The 16741-nt window shown below is 36.1% G+C and overlaps 2 protein-coding genes across 2 annotated transcripts in view; one reads left to right on the forward strand and one right to left on the reverse strand.

Moving 5' to 3' along the window:
- LOC126328547 (endonuclease III-like protein 1) overlaps nt 1-16741 on the forward strand; it is a 250074-nt gene that overhangs the window by 75761 nt on the left and 157572 nt on the right. The window lies entirely within an intron of this gene.
- Nucleotides 2657-13287, reverse strand: LOC126328599 (uncharacterized). The gene is made up of 2 exons (XM_049996053.1): nt 12564-13287; nt 2657-3152 (listed from the first exon to the last, which is right to left on the reverse strand). Exons 1-2 carry the CDS (start codon nt 12639-12641, stop codon nt 2667-2669), a joined length of 564 nt encoding a protein of 187 aa, XP_049852010.1. The 5' UTR covers nt 12642-13287; the 3' UTR covers nt 2657-2666.

Here is a 16741-nt window from a genome sequence, read left to right on the forward strand (position 1 = left end):
ATACGAATTAAACAATGCAAGTACCCAAAAACACGCAAAGAAATTAAACTATGTAACAAATAAGAAGCTAGGGTTATACGACTTGCTGCTGCAGCTGCTTATCCAACGGCGGCAGGGAGCACACTGACTGGCCAACCGACTCTGGCCGTTCACCACTTCTGTAATTTCACCACAGGCACTAATTATCATAGTGCCTGAAACCTGCCATGCTATTTATTTATTTACATCCTGAATCTTTGAGGTACATATACTATACCCTAGATGTTGGACAAAATGATATTTTATTAATATACTGTTATATTAATTGTATACATTACATTTATAAATTGTTATATTGTTATATTGCTATATTGTTACATTACATTTTTACATTGTTACAACAGAAATTAAGTTATTTTTCAAGATACTATGTTACTGAGAAAAACAGTTTTCCAGGAGATAAGAAGTTACAGATTTTTTAAAGCTATGGATTTTGTTTATGACCTTTAAATTATTTGGCAGCTAATTAAACAAATGTGAACCTGAGTGATATACACCTTTCTTGCACAGTGTGGTATAACAATGATGTCTGTGTATGTCACTATTTGCCCTTGTATGGTGTTCATGTACAGATTTATTTTGAATAAATGCATTTCCATTTTTAGCATACTATTTTTCAGGTACATGACAACTTCTTGTATATAGATACATGGTAGAGGTAGAATCCCCAGTTCTTTAAGGAATGGTTTGCATGATTTTCGGCTGTTAGCATTTTTCATTATCCTCACAATCTTTTTTTGTTTCCAGAATATTGTTATGCTATGAGGAGAATTTCCCCAGAATATGATGCCATATCTCAACAGGGAGTGTATGCAAGTATAATACGCCGCTGCAACTGTTTCAGGACTTGTGTTGTTCCATATAATCCTCATAGCATAAGTCACTTTCGATAGTTTAGAATTTAATTATGTGATCTGTGAATTCCATTTAAGATTGTCTTATAAGTAGATGCCAAGAAATTTTGTTTCAGTAACACTGTTAATTCTTTGGTTTTCCATGGACATGTTTGGTTTTAATGGGTTTTCATTTTGTTGCATATGGAATTGTAAGACGACTGTTTTTTGAGGGTTTATCAATAATTTATTCCTCATAAACCACTCTGTGACATTCTCATTTATGACTTTAGCGTTTAAACTTAGAGCCATTTTGTTTTCACCTTCAATTAAGATGCTCATGTCTTCTGTAAATAGCACTGGTTCGGAGTGTTGAATGTGTAGGAGGAAGTCGTTTATGAAAATTAACAAGATAAAGGGACCCAAAATTGACCCTTGTGGTACACCGTGGGTTAATGTGGGAGATTTCGATTGATAAGCTTGGAGTTCTTTTTTTCCCATATGTTTTACCCCTGTTATCTGAGAGGCATTTTCTAGGTAGGATTTCAATCACTCGTGTGGCAGGCCTCTTACACCATACCACTCTAACATTCTTAGAAGAATTTCATGGTCTATTAAATCAAATGCTTTTGTTAAATCCAGGAAAATTGCGGAAACGTTTTTGTGATTATCCACTGAATTTAAAATATGATTTATGAGGCTAAAAGTGGCTGTTTCAGTAGTGCACTGAGGCCTGAAGCTCTGTTGACATCCTGAGATCATATTTTTTGTTAGAGAAATCAGTTAATTGTGGCAGAACTAGGATTTCAATGATTTTTGAAAAACCTGAGAGGAGTATCACAGGCCTATAGTTGACCATCTGCTGCCGATCGCCCTTTTTGTAAAAGGGTACAACTTTTGCAGTTTTTAACTGTTGTGGGAAAATACCACTTGATAGTGAAGAATTACATATATCTAGAAGTGGAGCGAGTATCTGTTCAGCTCCTGCTATCTATGAGGTGCTCAAAAGTAATTTCTTAAAAGTAAGTGAAATACTGTTTTCTCATTACGAAGTTTTTCTCAGGCCACTGACTGTATTTGTGATTTATGTACTTTAACTTCTTGGAGGCAATACTCTATTGAGCCCATAGTATTTACAGTCCATACTCTATAAATACTGTAATACTTATTCACGCCAAACTACTGCACATTTTTTGGACTTGAAATGAAAACATGTCATATGCTAGGAAACTATTTTCATCAGTACATTCATGACAACATTTTATCAGTAACCTATCAGTGTACCTCTTGCTTTTGTTTCAAATGGTTGTTGCCATACTATACAGCATAATTTGATTTTATGGGCATTTGATGATAGCTGTCTCTGTACCTCTTGCTTTAGTTTGAAATGGTTGCTGTAGAACCCAACTGCATTATTTCATTTGGTAGGCCTTTGATGACAGTGAATTCAACTGAAATCATACACGGCATTCATTGCATATATCTTGGCATCTCAAAGTGAATCTTGAATACTGAAATATTAGTGTATGTCATCACTTATTATTAACACTCGCTTTTCTTTTGTGACTGCCTGCAGTTACCCAAATCATTACATACAGGAAAAATAATGTTTTAAGACTGGGTTAAAGCTAATCAGATGGACAATGTAACTTTCTAAAATTGTTAAAATAAAATTAAAATTTTACTCAAAAAGCGCAAATGAACTTGTATTCAATGAAAAATGGCATTTTATTTTAATTTTTTATTACTAAATAATATTTTAATATATTAATTGTTACTGGTATTACTGACAAATTATGCAAGTGACTCTGAACTGCTCCTGCCCACTGCTATACAGTACTTGCTGTACAGCAGAGTGGAGTCTGCACTCATATCACAAATTGTGTGGGTGGGCTTCAACTGACCCATTTCAGGTATGAATAGCGTATAATTCATAATTTTTTCTGCAACCAGTCTTTGTTTGTAGTCCAATATGTCTCTCATTTTAGCAGCAACCGATTTCCCAAAAACTTCAGGGCAGTCTTCATCTTTCTTTTGTTTTTGTCTTTGGAAATGTTCCATAATAACTCCCAGAACAGAATCAATTTCAGTACCCCTCCTTTTACTATTTGGTCTACTCTGTTTACTTTTTGAAAGCAAAACTTCTGGTGACCCTCCATCACTAGTAGATGGGACAGTGGAGGTTTCATAATGTTGTGAATGAGGTAGAGGCTCTACTTCCACCTCCAACTCTTCCTCCATATACTGTGATACGGGGAGTGGTACTGTGGTAATTCCATTCTGCAGATAATATTGAACACTCATGAATACTGAACACTGAAAATGCAAAGAAGTAGCTTACACAAAATAATCTTCTTTTATAAAACAGTAAAGAACAATGAATGCAATGTTGAAAATCAAACGAGATTACATTTATAATGTAAATTTAGTAATAGAGGCAAATATTACCTTCATGTAGACAAACATCTTTCATCGGGGGAGGGTGGGGGGAGAGGTCACATACACGTGATAATGGTCCCCAAAATATTTAGTAGATGTAAGAATACTATATAGTACTTTTCATAATAATGTAATTTTAAGGTGACATGTTTAAAATTGGGGTTTTTAATTTTTCAGGTTCCTGAAAGAATGGATGAATGGGCCAGCATTGCAAAATATTTTGAAAGGAGGTGGAATTTTCAATACTGTCTTGGAAGTATAGGTGGAAAGCATGTAGAGATTGTACCTCCAGCTGGAAAGGATCATGTTATTTCAATTACAAACATACAAACAATATGGTCCTACTTGCAATAGCTGATGCAAATTACAGATTTATTCTGTTCGATTTTGACACAAATGGCAGAATATCTGATGGCGGCGTTCTTCAGAATACTGAATTTTTTAGGAGACTACAAAGTTACACCCTCAACATTCCAAAAGAGAAAAAAGTAGCAAACAGTTCACGAAAACTACAATATGTATTTCCTTTGAGGACTGATATGCTGATATGCTGAGTGACTTGAACTGCATGGAAAAGAAAGTTTACAACTACAGATTACGCAGAGCTCGGCACATTGTTGAGACTGTATTTGGGATCTTGGCAGCATGCTTTAGGATTTTCCACACAGCTATTAATTTGGAAGTCAGCCGTATCGATAAGGTGGTAAAATCAATAGTTGCTTTACATAATTATTTAATGAGTACTGTAAATCAAACTTATGCCCCATGTGATTCTCTTGATTTGGAGGACATAGAACATGGTTTGTTCCACAATGGCTTAACAACAGAGGATACTAATGTGCTACCATTACAAGTTCTACTGCAGAAAACATTCCACTTGATGCCAAACATGTAAGAGAGGAATTTATGAACTACTTTCTGAATGAAGGACAAGTTCCTTGGCAACATAATTTTGTGCATTAGCAGTAAAGAAAAATGTAAAAGAAAAGTGTGTATTGCAGTATAGTATAGACAAATAAAAGCATAGGCATATACCTTAATTGTAACAGTGCTACTGCAACTATATACCACTACCAACCTATCTCACTTACCTCTATTCCTTGTAAATTACTCGTAGAGCATCTCGGTGTCTCCTGTTCATTTAAAAAGCTGAAAAGATCAAAGTACCACAGAACGTGTCTGTAGCTTCGTCTGCTGCAGCCCGTGATTTGTAAGTGCTGTCACGTTTCCTTTTCTCTCGTCTGCAATTCGTTCATAATGTATTACTTTTCTTAATAGCAGTATCTTTAGTTGCTGATGGCTCCATTTCTTTGAACTTTGTGAGAAGTACATTATATGCCATGTCTCTTTTCATTTTATCGTGATTATCTTTACTTTTAATGTTCCATAAACATGGGTGTCTTTCGTAGCACGTAATAAATTCCTCCAACACTTCCCAGTCCGACATCGGAATGAAGAAGGAAATGACACAAAATCTAAATAAACGCACGCTCTCCACAGTCTGTGTCCGAATGACAGACGTGTGATTGTTCAAGGCTTGATACTCTAGGAACACATGAGCTAGTATGGGCACGCTTGGAGGCTTGCACAAGAACGCATAATCGAAATTCGGTAGAGCATCAAGAATGGACTCCAGAACCATGTCGTATCAGCAAAAGAACTGTAAATGAATGTGTCAGAGTTCTAGGAAACATCGAAAAAGTTGGTTTCATGACACCTGGAAAGCATCGAAATCGCTGGGAACCTGTAACATAAATAGTTTTAACAACAATGTTTTAAAGTGTTCCATGTGAATGATGAATACCTGACATCACAAGAACGTGTTGCAGTTATACAGGCTTTAACGGTAAGCGATTCGTCAATGTGAAGAATATTTAAAAGACGTTGGTTCCAGATATGTTAAGAAGAGAGTTTTAGTTCAAAACAATGGCACAGATGCCACAAAGTTTCATGATACAAGAGAAGGAGGTAGGTCAATAGTGTATTATCTTCATGAAACATGGGTCTGTTAGAATCATTCCAGGAAAATCTGCTGGAAAGTGAGTGATGGTACTGGCGGTTTTGAAGTTCTCATAGGAATAGGTTCTCGAATAATTGTATATTGATCCTTCTTCTGTTTTTTTTCTGAGAATAAGCTTGTATTTACATATAAGAAAAACAGCAGGGAACACCGTTTGGAAATGGAAACTGTCTGTTTTGTGACATGATTCACAATTCTTTTCATATCTTACTTCGAAGTCAGTCATTGCCAGTTATAATTCAACTGTTACAGAGAAAACAGCAAGTACAAATACTAGAAATGGGTATATTTTTCACTGCCATAAAAATAAAAATATTAAGCACAGTATAATTCAGACTTGTGCACATTTCCTGTAGCCCGTTAATTTATACAAGTAACGTAACAGAACATACAAATTTGACTTACTTGCACATGAATGGGGCCACAAAGTTTTGCGTTTACCCATGTGTCACTGTCATTGTAGCTCCATGGAATTAATTTGGGCAGAGTGTTTTAAGACAATGTGGAAGGAAAAAAAAACATTCAATATAACATCACTTGTGCATGAGACAATAGACAACATCCCACCCATAGCGTGGGCACAGTCCGTGCAGCATGCTGAAAAGCTTCAGAAAGAAGAACTTGACAGGATATAAGCCTTGAACCTATAATCGTAAATTTACAATCAGATTGTTCAAAAACAGATGCAAATCGAAGTGATAATAATTTAGAACAAAGTAATAATATTTCTTAGTTTTAAATTCTTGAAGTCTAAAAAATGTGTTTATCAGCATGTCAGTTGCATACATTATAATGAGAACGTCCTAGCCCTTTTGATTAGGATTTCATATCTTTTTAATTATGTAGGCTATAATGTTCAATGTATCGTCCAAGGACAAGTTAAGTTTCTCCCAACATGTTGTATGGTCTAACGGCACGCGAGAATGGAGCTGGATAAATTTGTCGTAAGTCCAATATTTCCACACGTAAACCTCTGTCATTTTCAAGGTATGAACTGGATACAGCCCTAAAATGACAGTAACTGTTACTTGTCGAGATATCGGTGGTTTTCAATGTTACCAGTCAATGTTATCGGTCAGCATTCCCTGGAGTTATTCGCAGACGATGGTTATTTGTTTGCTTATTCAATAGATTATAAATGCAACCTGTAACTTTAATGTCGAACATGTTAGTTTACACTCATAATACTCGTTACACACACACATTTTTAAAAATCCTATTCAGTAGAAGCAGTTGGAAAGCAAAAATGATGATTTTGGTTTCAGGCTGAAGTTCATTTTGTTGTGTATTTTTATTTTGTTTATGTTGTTGTTGTTGTGGTCTTCAGTCCTGATCACTCCATGCAACCTGCGCCCTTCTGAATCTGCCTAGTGAATTCATCTGTTGGTCTTCCTCTACGATTTTTACCCTCCACGCTGCCCTCCAATGCTAAATTTGTGATCCTTTGGTGCCTCAGAACATGTCCTACCAACCGATCCCTTCTTCTAGTCAAGTTGTGCCACAAACTCCTCTCTCCGCAATTCTATTCAATACCTCCTCATTAGTTATGTGAGCTACCCATCTAATCTTCAGTAGCCTTCTGTAGCTCCACATTTCGAAAGCTTCTATTCTCTTCTTGTCCAAACTATTTATTGTCCACGTTTCACTTCCATACATGGCTACACCCCATACAAATACTTTCAGAAACGACTTCTTGACACTTAAATCTATACTTGATGTTACCACATTTCTCTTCTTCAGAAACGCTATCCTTACCATTGCCAGTCTACATTTTATATCTTCTCTACTTTGACCATCATCAGTTATTTTGTTCCTCAAATAGCAAAACTCCATTACCACTTTAAGTGTTTCATTTCCTAATCTAATTCCCTCAGCATCACCTGACTTAATTCGACTACATTCCATTATCCTTCTTTTGCTTTTGTTGATGTTCATCTTAGATTAGATTAGATTAATACTTGTTCCGTAGATCATGAATATGACACTTTGCAATGATGTGGAACGTGTCAGGTTAATGAAAGATGTCTGTAAAATATATTACATTACACAAAATATTGCATGACACTAATGTTTCCGTTAGTTTTTTTCCCCTCCCTTAATTTATATCTAAACATTCAGCCAATGAGTAGAAGGAGCTGTCATCTAGAAATTCTTTTAATTTAATTTTAAATGTTGGTTGACTATCTGTCAGGTTTTTGATTGTTTGGTAGGTGACCAAAGACTTTTGTGGCAGCATAATTTATCCCTTTCTGCGCCAAAGTCAGATTTAACCCTGCACAGTGAAGATCATCCTTTCTCCTGGTGTTATAGCTATGCACACTGCTATTACTTTTGAACTGGGTTGGATTATTAACAACAAATTTCATAAATAAATATATATACTGTGAGGTTACTGTGAGGATCCCTAGATCCTTAAATAGATGTCTGCAAGATGACCGAGAGTGGGCTCCAGCAATTATTCTGATTACACGTTTTTGAGCAATGATTACTTTTCTACTCAATGATGAGTTACCCCAGAATATGATGCCATACGAAAGCAGTGAATGAAAGGAGGCATAGTAAGCTAATTTACTGAGATTCTTATCACCAAAATTTGCAATAACCCTAATAGCATACGTAGTTGAACTCAGACATTTCAGCAGACCATCAATGTGTTGCTTCCAGTTTAACCTCTCATCAATGGACACACCTAAAACTCAGACATTTCAGCAGACCATCAATGTGTTGCTTCCAGTTTAACCTCTCATCAATGGACACACCTAAAAATTTTTAAAATTCTACCTTAGCTACAGATTTCTGTTCAAAATCTATATTTATTACTAGAGATGTGCCATTTACTGTACGGAACTGTGTATACTGTGTTTTATCAAAATTTAAAGAGAGTCCGTTTGCTGAGAACCACTTAATAATTTTGTGAAAAACATCATTTACAATTACATCACTTAGTTCTTGGTTTTTGGATGTTATTACTATACTTGTATCATCAGCAAAAAGAACTAACTTTGCATCTTCATCAATATGGAATGGTAAGTCATTAATGTATATCAAGAACAGTAAAGCATCTAAGACAGAACCCTGTGGTTATATCCTCCTTTCAAGACACTGTCCATTCCGTTCAACTGCTCTTCCAAGTCCTTTGCTGGGTACGTAATTGTAAACTATCAACTACGACAAGGATATATTTGTGTGACCCGCTATTTTATTTTTGTGTCCTGATGCTGGGACGCGACCCTCCAGTTGAGGAATGCTGTGTTAAAGAATTTTTCCACAACTTGGTCTTTCTTCGCAAATTGGGCAAAAAACCACAACATAAATGATAAAAGGCGATTAACGCTACGGTCATTTAACAAATACACAGATGTACACAACTCATCTAGAAAATCTACTTTCTCCTTTCCCTCCATTTCTTTAAGGTGTAAGACGATATTATTACACATCTGAGGTGAACATTCCACTCTTTAAGCCAGCTTCTAGATAATTCGCAGGCTCCGTTTTCTCATCAATAATTGTTTTTAAAAAGTTTCAGTAACAAACGGACTACAAGTGAGATGACAATTCAAATTGTATGAACCGTTTAATGTGGATTCTGGGAGCAGTTCACTCACTTTGGCCGTGGCTATCAGCGTGGTAAAAAGATCTAAATTAAAGTCTTCGAGAATGTATTTTTATCTTATTCATCTGACCAACGATGATAATTTCTGTCTTTTGAAGTTGCTCGTTTCAGCACTTACAGAGCAGAAAAAAAAAATAGAAAATCATAAACATGTATATTCATCAGAACAATTGCTTTACATAAAAAAATAAAAAGGCCGTCTGATAGACACATATGTACTAATTGTGTTCCTCTAGACATCCATAGATAGTAGAAATCAAATTTAAGCTAACAAACACTCATAAACTGTCATTGATTTACTTTTAATAGAGGTATCCATTCATACTAAAAGGAGGGAGAACAGACCACGATGTCCGTTGCACGAAATGTGGAGGAGATTTTTCTGTTTCTCATGGAGGGAAGAACGACATAGAGTATCACTAGAAAATGACCAAACACAAGTCATCAGATACCAGTGCCACATCGTCAAGAAGTTGAACAGACTTCTTTCAGCAAAATGTTCCAAGTGACGACAAACTTAAACTAGCTGCAGTGGAAGGAACATGGGCCTTCCATTTAGCACAAGAGAACCATAGCTTTCGTTCAAGTGACTCTACATCTAAACTCACCCGAAGTGCTTCGAGTCTATGTACACTTGTGGCCGTGATGAATTGCAACGAGAAATGTGCAAAGTGAACTTCATTACTATTCTTTCTGATGCATCTAATCCTGGAAACACAAAGCTCTTCCCTGTTCTTGTTCGGTATTTCTTGTCTCTTGAAATAATCTGTGTGAAAATTCTCCAGTTAAAAGAGCAGCATGGTGAAACTGCAGATATTGTTGGAAATTATCTATGTGATACCATCACAGAATATAATTTGAACGGTAAGGTTGTAGCATCCTGCAGGGACAATGCCAACATAAGCTTTGGTGGATGTTCTCGAAGAGGGGCAAACAATATTTTCCACAAATTAAAGAGTAGGTTTAGTTATGGCATCATTGGTGTAGGATGTGCAGCGTACATAGTGCATAATGCTATAAACACAGCTATAGATTGTTTACCAGTCTATCTGGAGTGTGTCATTCACAAGATTTATTATTACTTCAACATATATTGTGTGTGTAGAAAGCCTAAAAGAATTTTGTTCATTTTTACACATAAAGCACAAACAATTACTTGGATACAGCAGTACTAGTTGGTTGGCTTTTATGCCAGCCATTCAACGAGTTTTACAGCTTTAAGGACCACTAAAATAATATTTTTTGAGTGACGAAAAATGCCCAACAACACTAAGGAATTTATTTGAAAACCCGTACTCTGAAGTCCTCCTCATGTTTTTACATAATCAAGTGTCACATTTTAAAGCAGGAGTATGGATGATAGAAGGCCAGCATATTGCATATGGAGAAGCTCTTCATGATTTAAAAGTGAATATGACAGAAAAACGAAAAACCAGATTCGTGCCACACATTATAAGAAGTGCTTTAGGCAAATTTGAATCTGTGGGGGACATAAACGTTATTAAGTTCACTGAAACCATCTGTGAATTTTATTATAGCAGTGCACAATACATTGAGAAGTGGACAGATCATTTTAATGTCTTTTCAGACTTCAAATGCGTCCTTTTAAACGATGTACCAATATGGACTGAGGTCCAAAAATACCACTAATCTCTCATAAATGTATTGCCAAACTGTAACATCAGTGACAATGAATTATTTCAAGAGTGTCTTAATATGCAGCAGTTTGTCACCCCTCAGAAAATAGACGAATGGAACATAGAAATAACTGACACTGATATGCGTTGGGTACAGATGTTTCAGCACTTCATAACGAAACAAATTCCTTATGAGAATATTTCAAGGATTGTGGATGTTGCATTGTCTCTTCCAGGTGCAAACGCAAAGGTCAAGTGTGTCTTTTCTTTGACGAATAAGATATGGACGTCTGAGAAAACTCAAATGAAAATAGAGACTTTGAAATAAATTCTGACTTTAAAATTTATCTGAAATACAGTTGTTCAGAATTCTATGATTTCCTAAACTCAAAAGAAAACAAAAATTTGTTAAATAAAATTCATTTATCACAGAAATACGGGACATGAGCAACTGAATTGTTGTATATAGTTATCTAAGCAAATGTTTGATTAACTTTTAATATTTTGGTGCATCATTATTATACAGTAAATGTGAATGTGTCTTATGTTTTATTTTACATTTGTTATATTATCATTTGATGCTTGTTACTAATTTCAATGTAAACATTAATAAAGTAAAACAATGATAGAATGCTGTTGTATTCTGAGTAGTGAGTAGTTACTATATAAAATTGGCCCCCAAGAACGCCCATTTCATAGTTTGCAGGGTGGGCTTAACTTTTTAATAAATTTCTTGAACTAAATTCATGTGACTCGAGCATAATTTTTTCGTTTCCCTGAAGTCTGGGGGGCACAACCTCCCTTGTACTCCTGTATGGGCATCCATGTTGGTCCCAGCTTTAGCTTCCAAAAATATGGTCACCTTAATACAGTGGTTTGATGAGTTTCAACAATATTCAACAGCAGCTTAATGTGAGCTCTGAGTTTGAATTTTTGGCATAAGATTATTGATATCTGGATTTATGTTACCAATACTGAGTCTTAACATATTTTCCAGGTTGTCATCTGTTGACCTTGTACATATGTTGCATTTATTTGTTTTCATAAGAGAAAAAAGTTGTTCACACTTATATGTGCTTCCAAAAAGGCAAATTTCCCTTCTTGCAAATGATCTCACTTGCAGATATTTCTCTTCGGTCAAATAACTTTTATAACATTCGACCAGGTTTACTTTTTCAGATTTACATTTTACTGACAAATCTTCCTGAAGATCAATAAGTACCTTTTGAAGGTTTCCTGGGGGCCGTTTCTAAATAAGATATTATTGGGTTAGCAAATATAGCAAACATACTGTCTGCATTCCTGAAATCAGAAAAACTTGTGGTAAATTGCACTCATAATTATTTCAGCTCATCAGCTTAAGTAACATAATCGACATTTTCATGAGTTGGCTGTATAGGAAAGTGGCAACAGCTTTCGGCTCTCATCTTCATTTCCCAAAAACGCATCTTTGTCTGAAAAAGCTTCTAAATGGCTGTATAATTCGTGAATTAACTGCCCTTGTTTCTGGAGTTTGTAATTTAAGTCATTTAAATGGGGAGTGACGTCAACCACAAATGCTAAATCTCAAGTCCATTGGGGATAATTTATTTCAGCCAATGTTTTCCCTTTGATAGCAATAAAATTTGCTATTTCTTGTCAAAGATCATAAAAACGTTTTAGCATGGTAAGCTAAATCTTCATGTTCGGAGCATAGGTCGTCCAAATACTGTTCAAATTGATGGCTATTTATACCCTGATCATCATAAGAATAAACCTGATATAAGCTTTACGTTATGTATTCTTCCACTTTTGCTTGAATCTCATTGGATTTCGTCCCACGAAGAGTGGAAGACAAGCTGTGGCCAGTACAGTCAAGTGCGATCATATGGATACGTTTTATGCTGTGTTACGCGAACATATACTGAGCGATAATACTGGACAACAGCTTTTCCTGGCGCATTATACTTGGTTAGCACTGGCCAGCCAGCGGTCCAACTAACCTGCAATGATGTGAGTGAGCAGTTGCAGTTCAGACGTAAAGGAGAGGAGCAAAGAAACAATATGGCTTCGAATGTCATTTTCGGAGAAACTCCAGCACTACAGTGCGCTTCTTGGGTGACCAGACGGAAAGCCTAAAATGCACTTGTTCACACGTGATATAGTATTCTAATTACAATCAAAAGTGATGAAAATTTCTAACTTAAACACAGGGCAATTTTTCTGTGCGAGTCCAAAGCAAAAACATACTGCAGGGATTTCACCACACCGTTGGATGCTGAAGCAATTGAAGGTATTAATTACAATCATTTATCTGGTAATCTCTTAGCTCCTTCCTTCCTTATCTGAATCTGAATGATACATTTCAGTTCGGGAAGGGTCACCTGCTACGTTGATAATGAGCCTATCAACAACAGAATCCACGGAGCTAACCAGGCGCCGCATTTTCTCTTCTTTTGTGACGAGTAGTGGTGGGCAGGAAATCGCATATCTGTTAGAAATCACAGTGATTGAGAAGTCACAGATATCACAATAAAAACTTTACTACAAAATCTAACTGCGATTTCAGTCACAGTTAGCAGTCGCAAGTAGCATTTCACATTCAACGCCGTGAGCAATCTGTTGGCCGAATTCCGTACTGCTTTCTGCGATTTCCGTGACAAGTCGCTTCTAAGAGTAGTAAGTAGCAACTGAAAAGCGCAGTTAGCAGTGCCACCTGTTGAGCAAACTTCATACTACGCAATTCGCTACCGAGTCAAACTGCTATTTCTGTGACAAATCGCAACTAAGAATCGGAAGTAGCAACTGAAAAGCGCAGTTAACATTCTTTTCCTAGTGCCATCTGTTGACCGACGTACGTACTTCGTTATGAGAGCCTTGTGCCTCACAAGATCGATGTGCTGTGTGTGCATATGAAGGGCATATTTCAATATTGGTACAAGTTCAGTTTGAGATACAGAGTCGAAAAGTAAATTAGCGCTGAAAAATCTATAATTGAGATACCAGAAATATTGAAGCATTGGCTTCTTCTTAGAGATGAACTTTTATTTATGTTTGTTTGTATCATTAATTTCAGAAGCATTATAGACAGAAAAGTTGAGGTAATGGACTTGTACCACTATTAAAACAAGCCCTTCATATTATATGACGACATGCACATTCGGCATCAGTTATGGTTGGTCAAACACAGCTGTGACTCTGAATGTATTATATTAATAAGAAGCAACATTGCCTTTTTCTCCTGAAAATATCAAATAACGTAACGAATGTGTTTGATTCTGCTTCCGATATGACAGTTTTTGTTAATACTCCACATATCTACAGGATTGGCAATGTTAACACAGCAGTACTCAGACATCTGTATAAGTGTAGTGAAATGAAAACAGTATTATTGAGTCATATGAATGCCTCACTTTTGTTCCAACACAGTTCAAGACTTGGAAGAAAAGTTTTAAACTTGGTGTTCTACATGTCAACTTCACACTCAAGAACTTTATGCCGACACTACTACCACATACATAAGTAAGCTTTTCCTGTGTTACTTTCAAGTAATGTACTTAAGCTATACCTGATTTAACTGGAAGATCTGTACTTCCCACTTTCATATCAACAGTCTCAAAATGCATATTGTAGACTTTGGGATATGTTACCAGTCAGTGTCACACCAAGACTGTGGAGAAAGGGGGGGGGGGGGGGGAGGGGACGGCATGTCATTCTCCAACAAGTGTTTACCAATAAATAAGTGGCGGAATATTACGGGTATAGGACGGCTTAACATGTGGAAATGAGATTTTCATTATTCACTCATTGTATTTAACATTTATTATTCCTTTAAAATCGCACAACAACTTCAATAAAACAGTTTAATCACTCATCTGCACACTTATTTCACAATTATGTCACTTTTAAACTGCAAATCTTCTAAGAGCTGTCTTGAATCTTCATGAGTCTCTCCCAACAGCCTTGATGTGGATAGATATGTACAGCAACCTGTAATCAGAGTCAGAACTGTGTCTGCAAAATCACAAGGATTATTAAACAATTTTTGCTGTCACCAATTACAAGCAACATAATTGACAGAGTAGATTGCTAATATTTGCTGTAATGAAATCCACTCAATGGGGTATATTTCACATTTGCATGAACGATCTCACTGAAGTAATTAAGTGCATCGAAATACTTAGAAACTAACTTCTCGTCTGACGAAAACAGTCTTAAGACGCAGTGGCAATTCCTCCAGATCTGTTGACAATGCTATTTTGAGTCATTACTTCACTGAGTGACTGAAATGTAGTTTGGGTACCTGTGAACATAATAAGTTAGAATTCATTTTCTAAATACGAACTATTACGGTACTGTACGGCTACTTACATATTAATTACACTATTAATATTTTCACAGTTGTTTCTTTAATACAAAATTAAAGCCAACGGAAGTACAAATGTAAAACATACTTACCAATGACAGGTTTGTTGAAATGCAATTTTCTGTGTGGACAGATGTAACCTTTTCATACGGTAAGTCGCAGAAATCGCAGGGAGTGACAGAAATCGCAGAAGTAGCAGAAGTCGCAGAAATCACAGAAGTAGCAGAAATAGCAGTGGCGGAGGGATACACGACCTGGGTTCCTCAACTACGACTCTTAACTGCGACAAATCACAGTTAAGAATAACAAATACTGACAAGTAGCATTCACAAAAATCACTGATATCGGAAAATCGCAGTTTAGCCCATCACTAGACTGACGAGCCGTTCTATATCCCGCTAGCGTTCGTCAGTGACGTGTGAAAAAGCTGCGTGCGTTAGTCATAGTATGTCTAGCAGCTTAACAGTCTTGTTTTCGGGCCAAATCCCACAACTTGGTTCCAGATCAGTTCTGTTGGGTTCATATTGTAACGGGACAGTAGGAAATGTAAAAATACAGCACTTATATCATGTGCGTGATGCTGTGAAAATGATTGTTTTTCATGATTCTACGATACTTATCTACCTCTGTAGTATAAAACGAGGAGGACATAGTCCAAATAAAGAGGATTTGGTTTTTCATTTTTGCCTTAAAAATTAAATTTTTATGTTTTCTTATTTAAGCAACTTTTATGAAGTCTTTCAGAAAAAAAATCGATAATTAATAATTTGTATTTGAAATTAAAACAGGAAGTTCGCATCCAATATTGAATTAGATAAGCCTACCATAGAAGAAGAGGTGAATCATTAATATAAAATTATGATGAGCTTTATGATTACGAGACGTAGGTATTTCAAATTGTACGAGGAAAAAAAAAAAAGAAATCTTACTGGGGAGATGTGAACCAACGAACCATTAACTGTATTATGGTTAACATTCAATTATGCTACCAATTGCCCTACACCTAAAATGTAGGATTGTATTTGAACTGTATTACATACAGTGGCTGGGAAAACTTCAAAGCCCATTATCTCCGTAAATTTATGAAAAGCACTAAGAACAGCCCATTTTTCGGCACTTTTTAACCGTATTCCACAAGTGTGTTTCACTACGGAACAAAAAGCAGCCTCACCCATTATCATACTGAGCTTTAACAGCGCGACAATCTGAGCACAACGCTGCAGAGGCTGTGACTGTACATTATTACATAGCTGAAACGTGATTAAGAAATACGTTTACGGTTGTTAATACATTTGAAGTTTCATTTAACTTAGTAATAATATACCTAATATATAGGTAGGAGCTACTTCCAAGAGCGTAACAACACCAGTGTACATGTGCTACAGCTTCTGACAAATCATCGCGTTTGTGTTTGTTTCCATTAGGTTTATTCTTATGATGAACGAGTTATAGTGCGTGGGTCTTAATGAAACTGATGCTCGTGGTAACCACGTCCATGACATGTTTTGCTTTAATTGATTTAGCACACAAATTTTGTCGGTGAATAATGACGTGAAGAATTGTCAAAATTTCGTTGTCAATATTTAATACAGAACAATTTTCATTTAATATACAATAAAACATTTTCGTGAACCGATCATCCCAGGTGCTCCATCAGAACAAACTCCAGGGAGTTAACTCCACTGCAGGGCGAAGGTTTCGATGATTTTTCCAACTTCGTGAAAAACATCACAATCAGTAGTGGTTCATTTTAATAGCTGTAATGCTAGTAATTCTTCCATTATTTTGAAGTCCACATTTACGTCAGGAACAAAA

Source organism: Schistocerca gregaria, chromosome 2, assembly GCF_023897955.1.
Source record: "Schistocerca gregaria isolate iqSchGreg1 chromosome 2, iqSchGreg1.2, whole genome shotgun sequence".
Classification (NCBI taxonomy): Eukaryota; Metazoa; Arthropoda; class Insecta; order Orthoptera; family Acrididae; genus Schistocerca; species Schistocerca gregaria.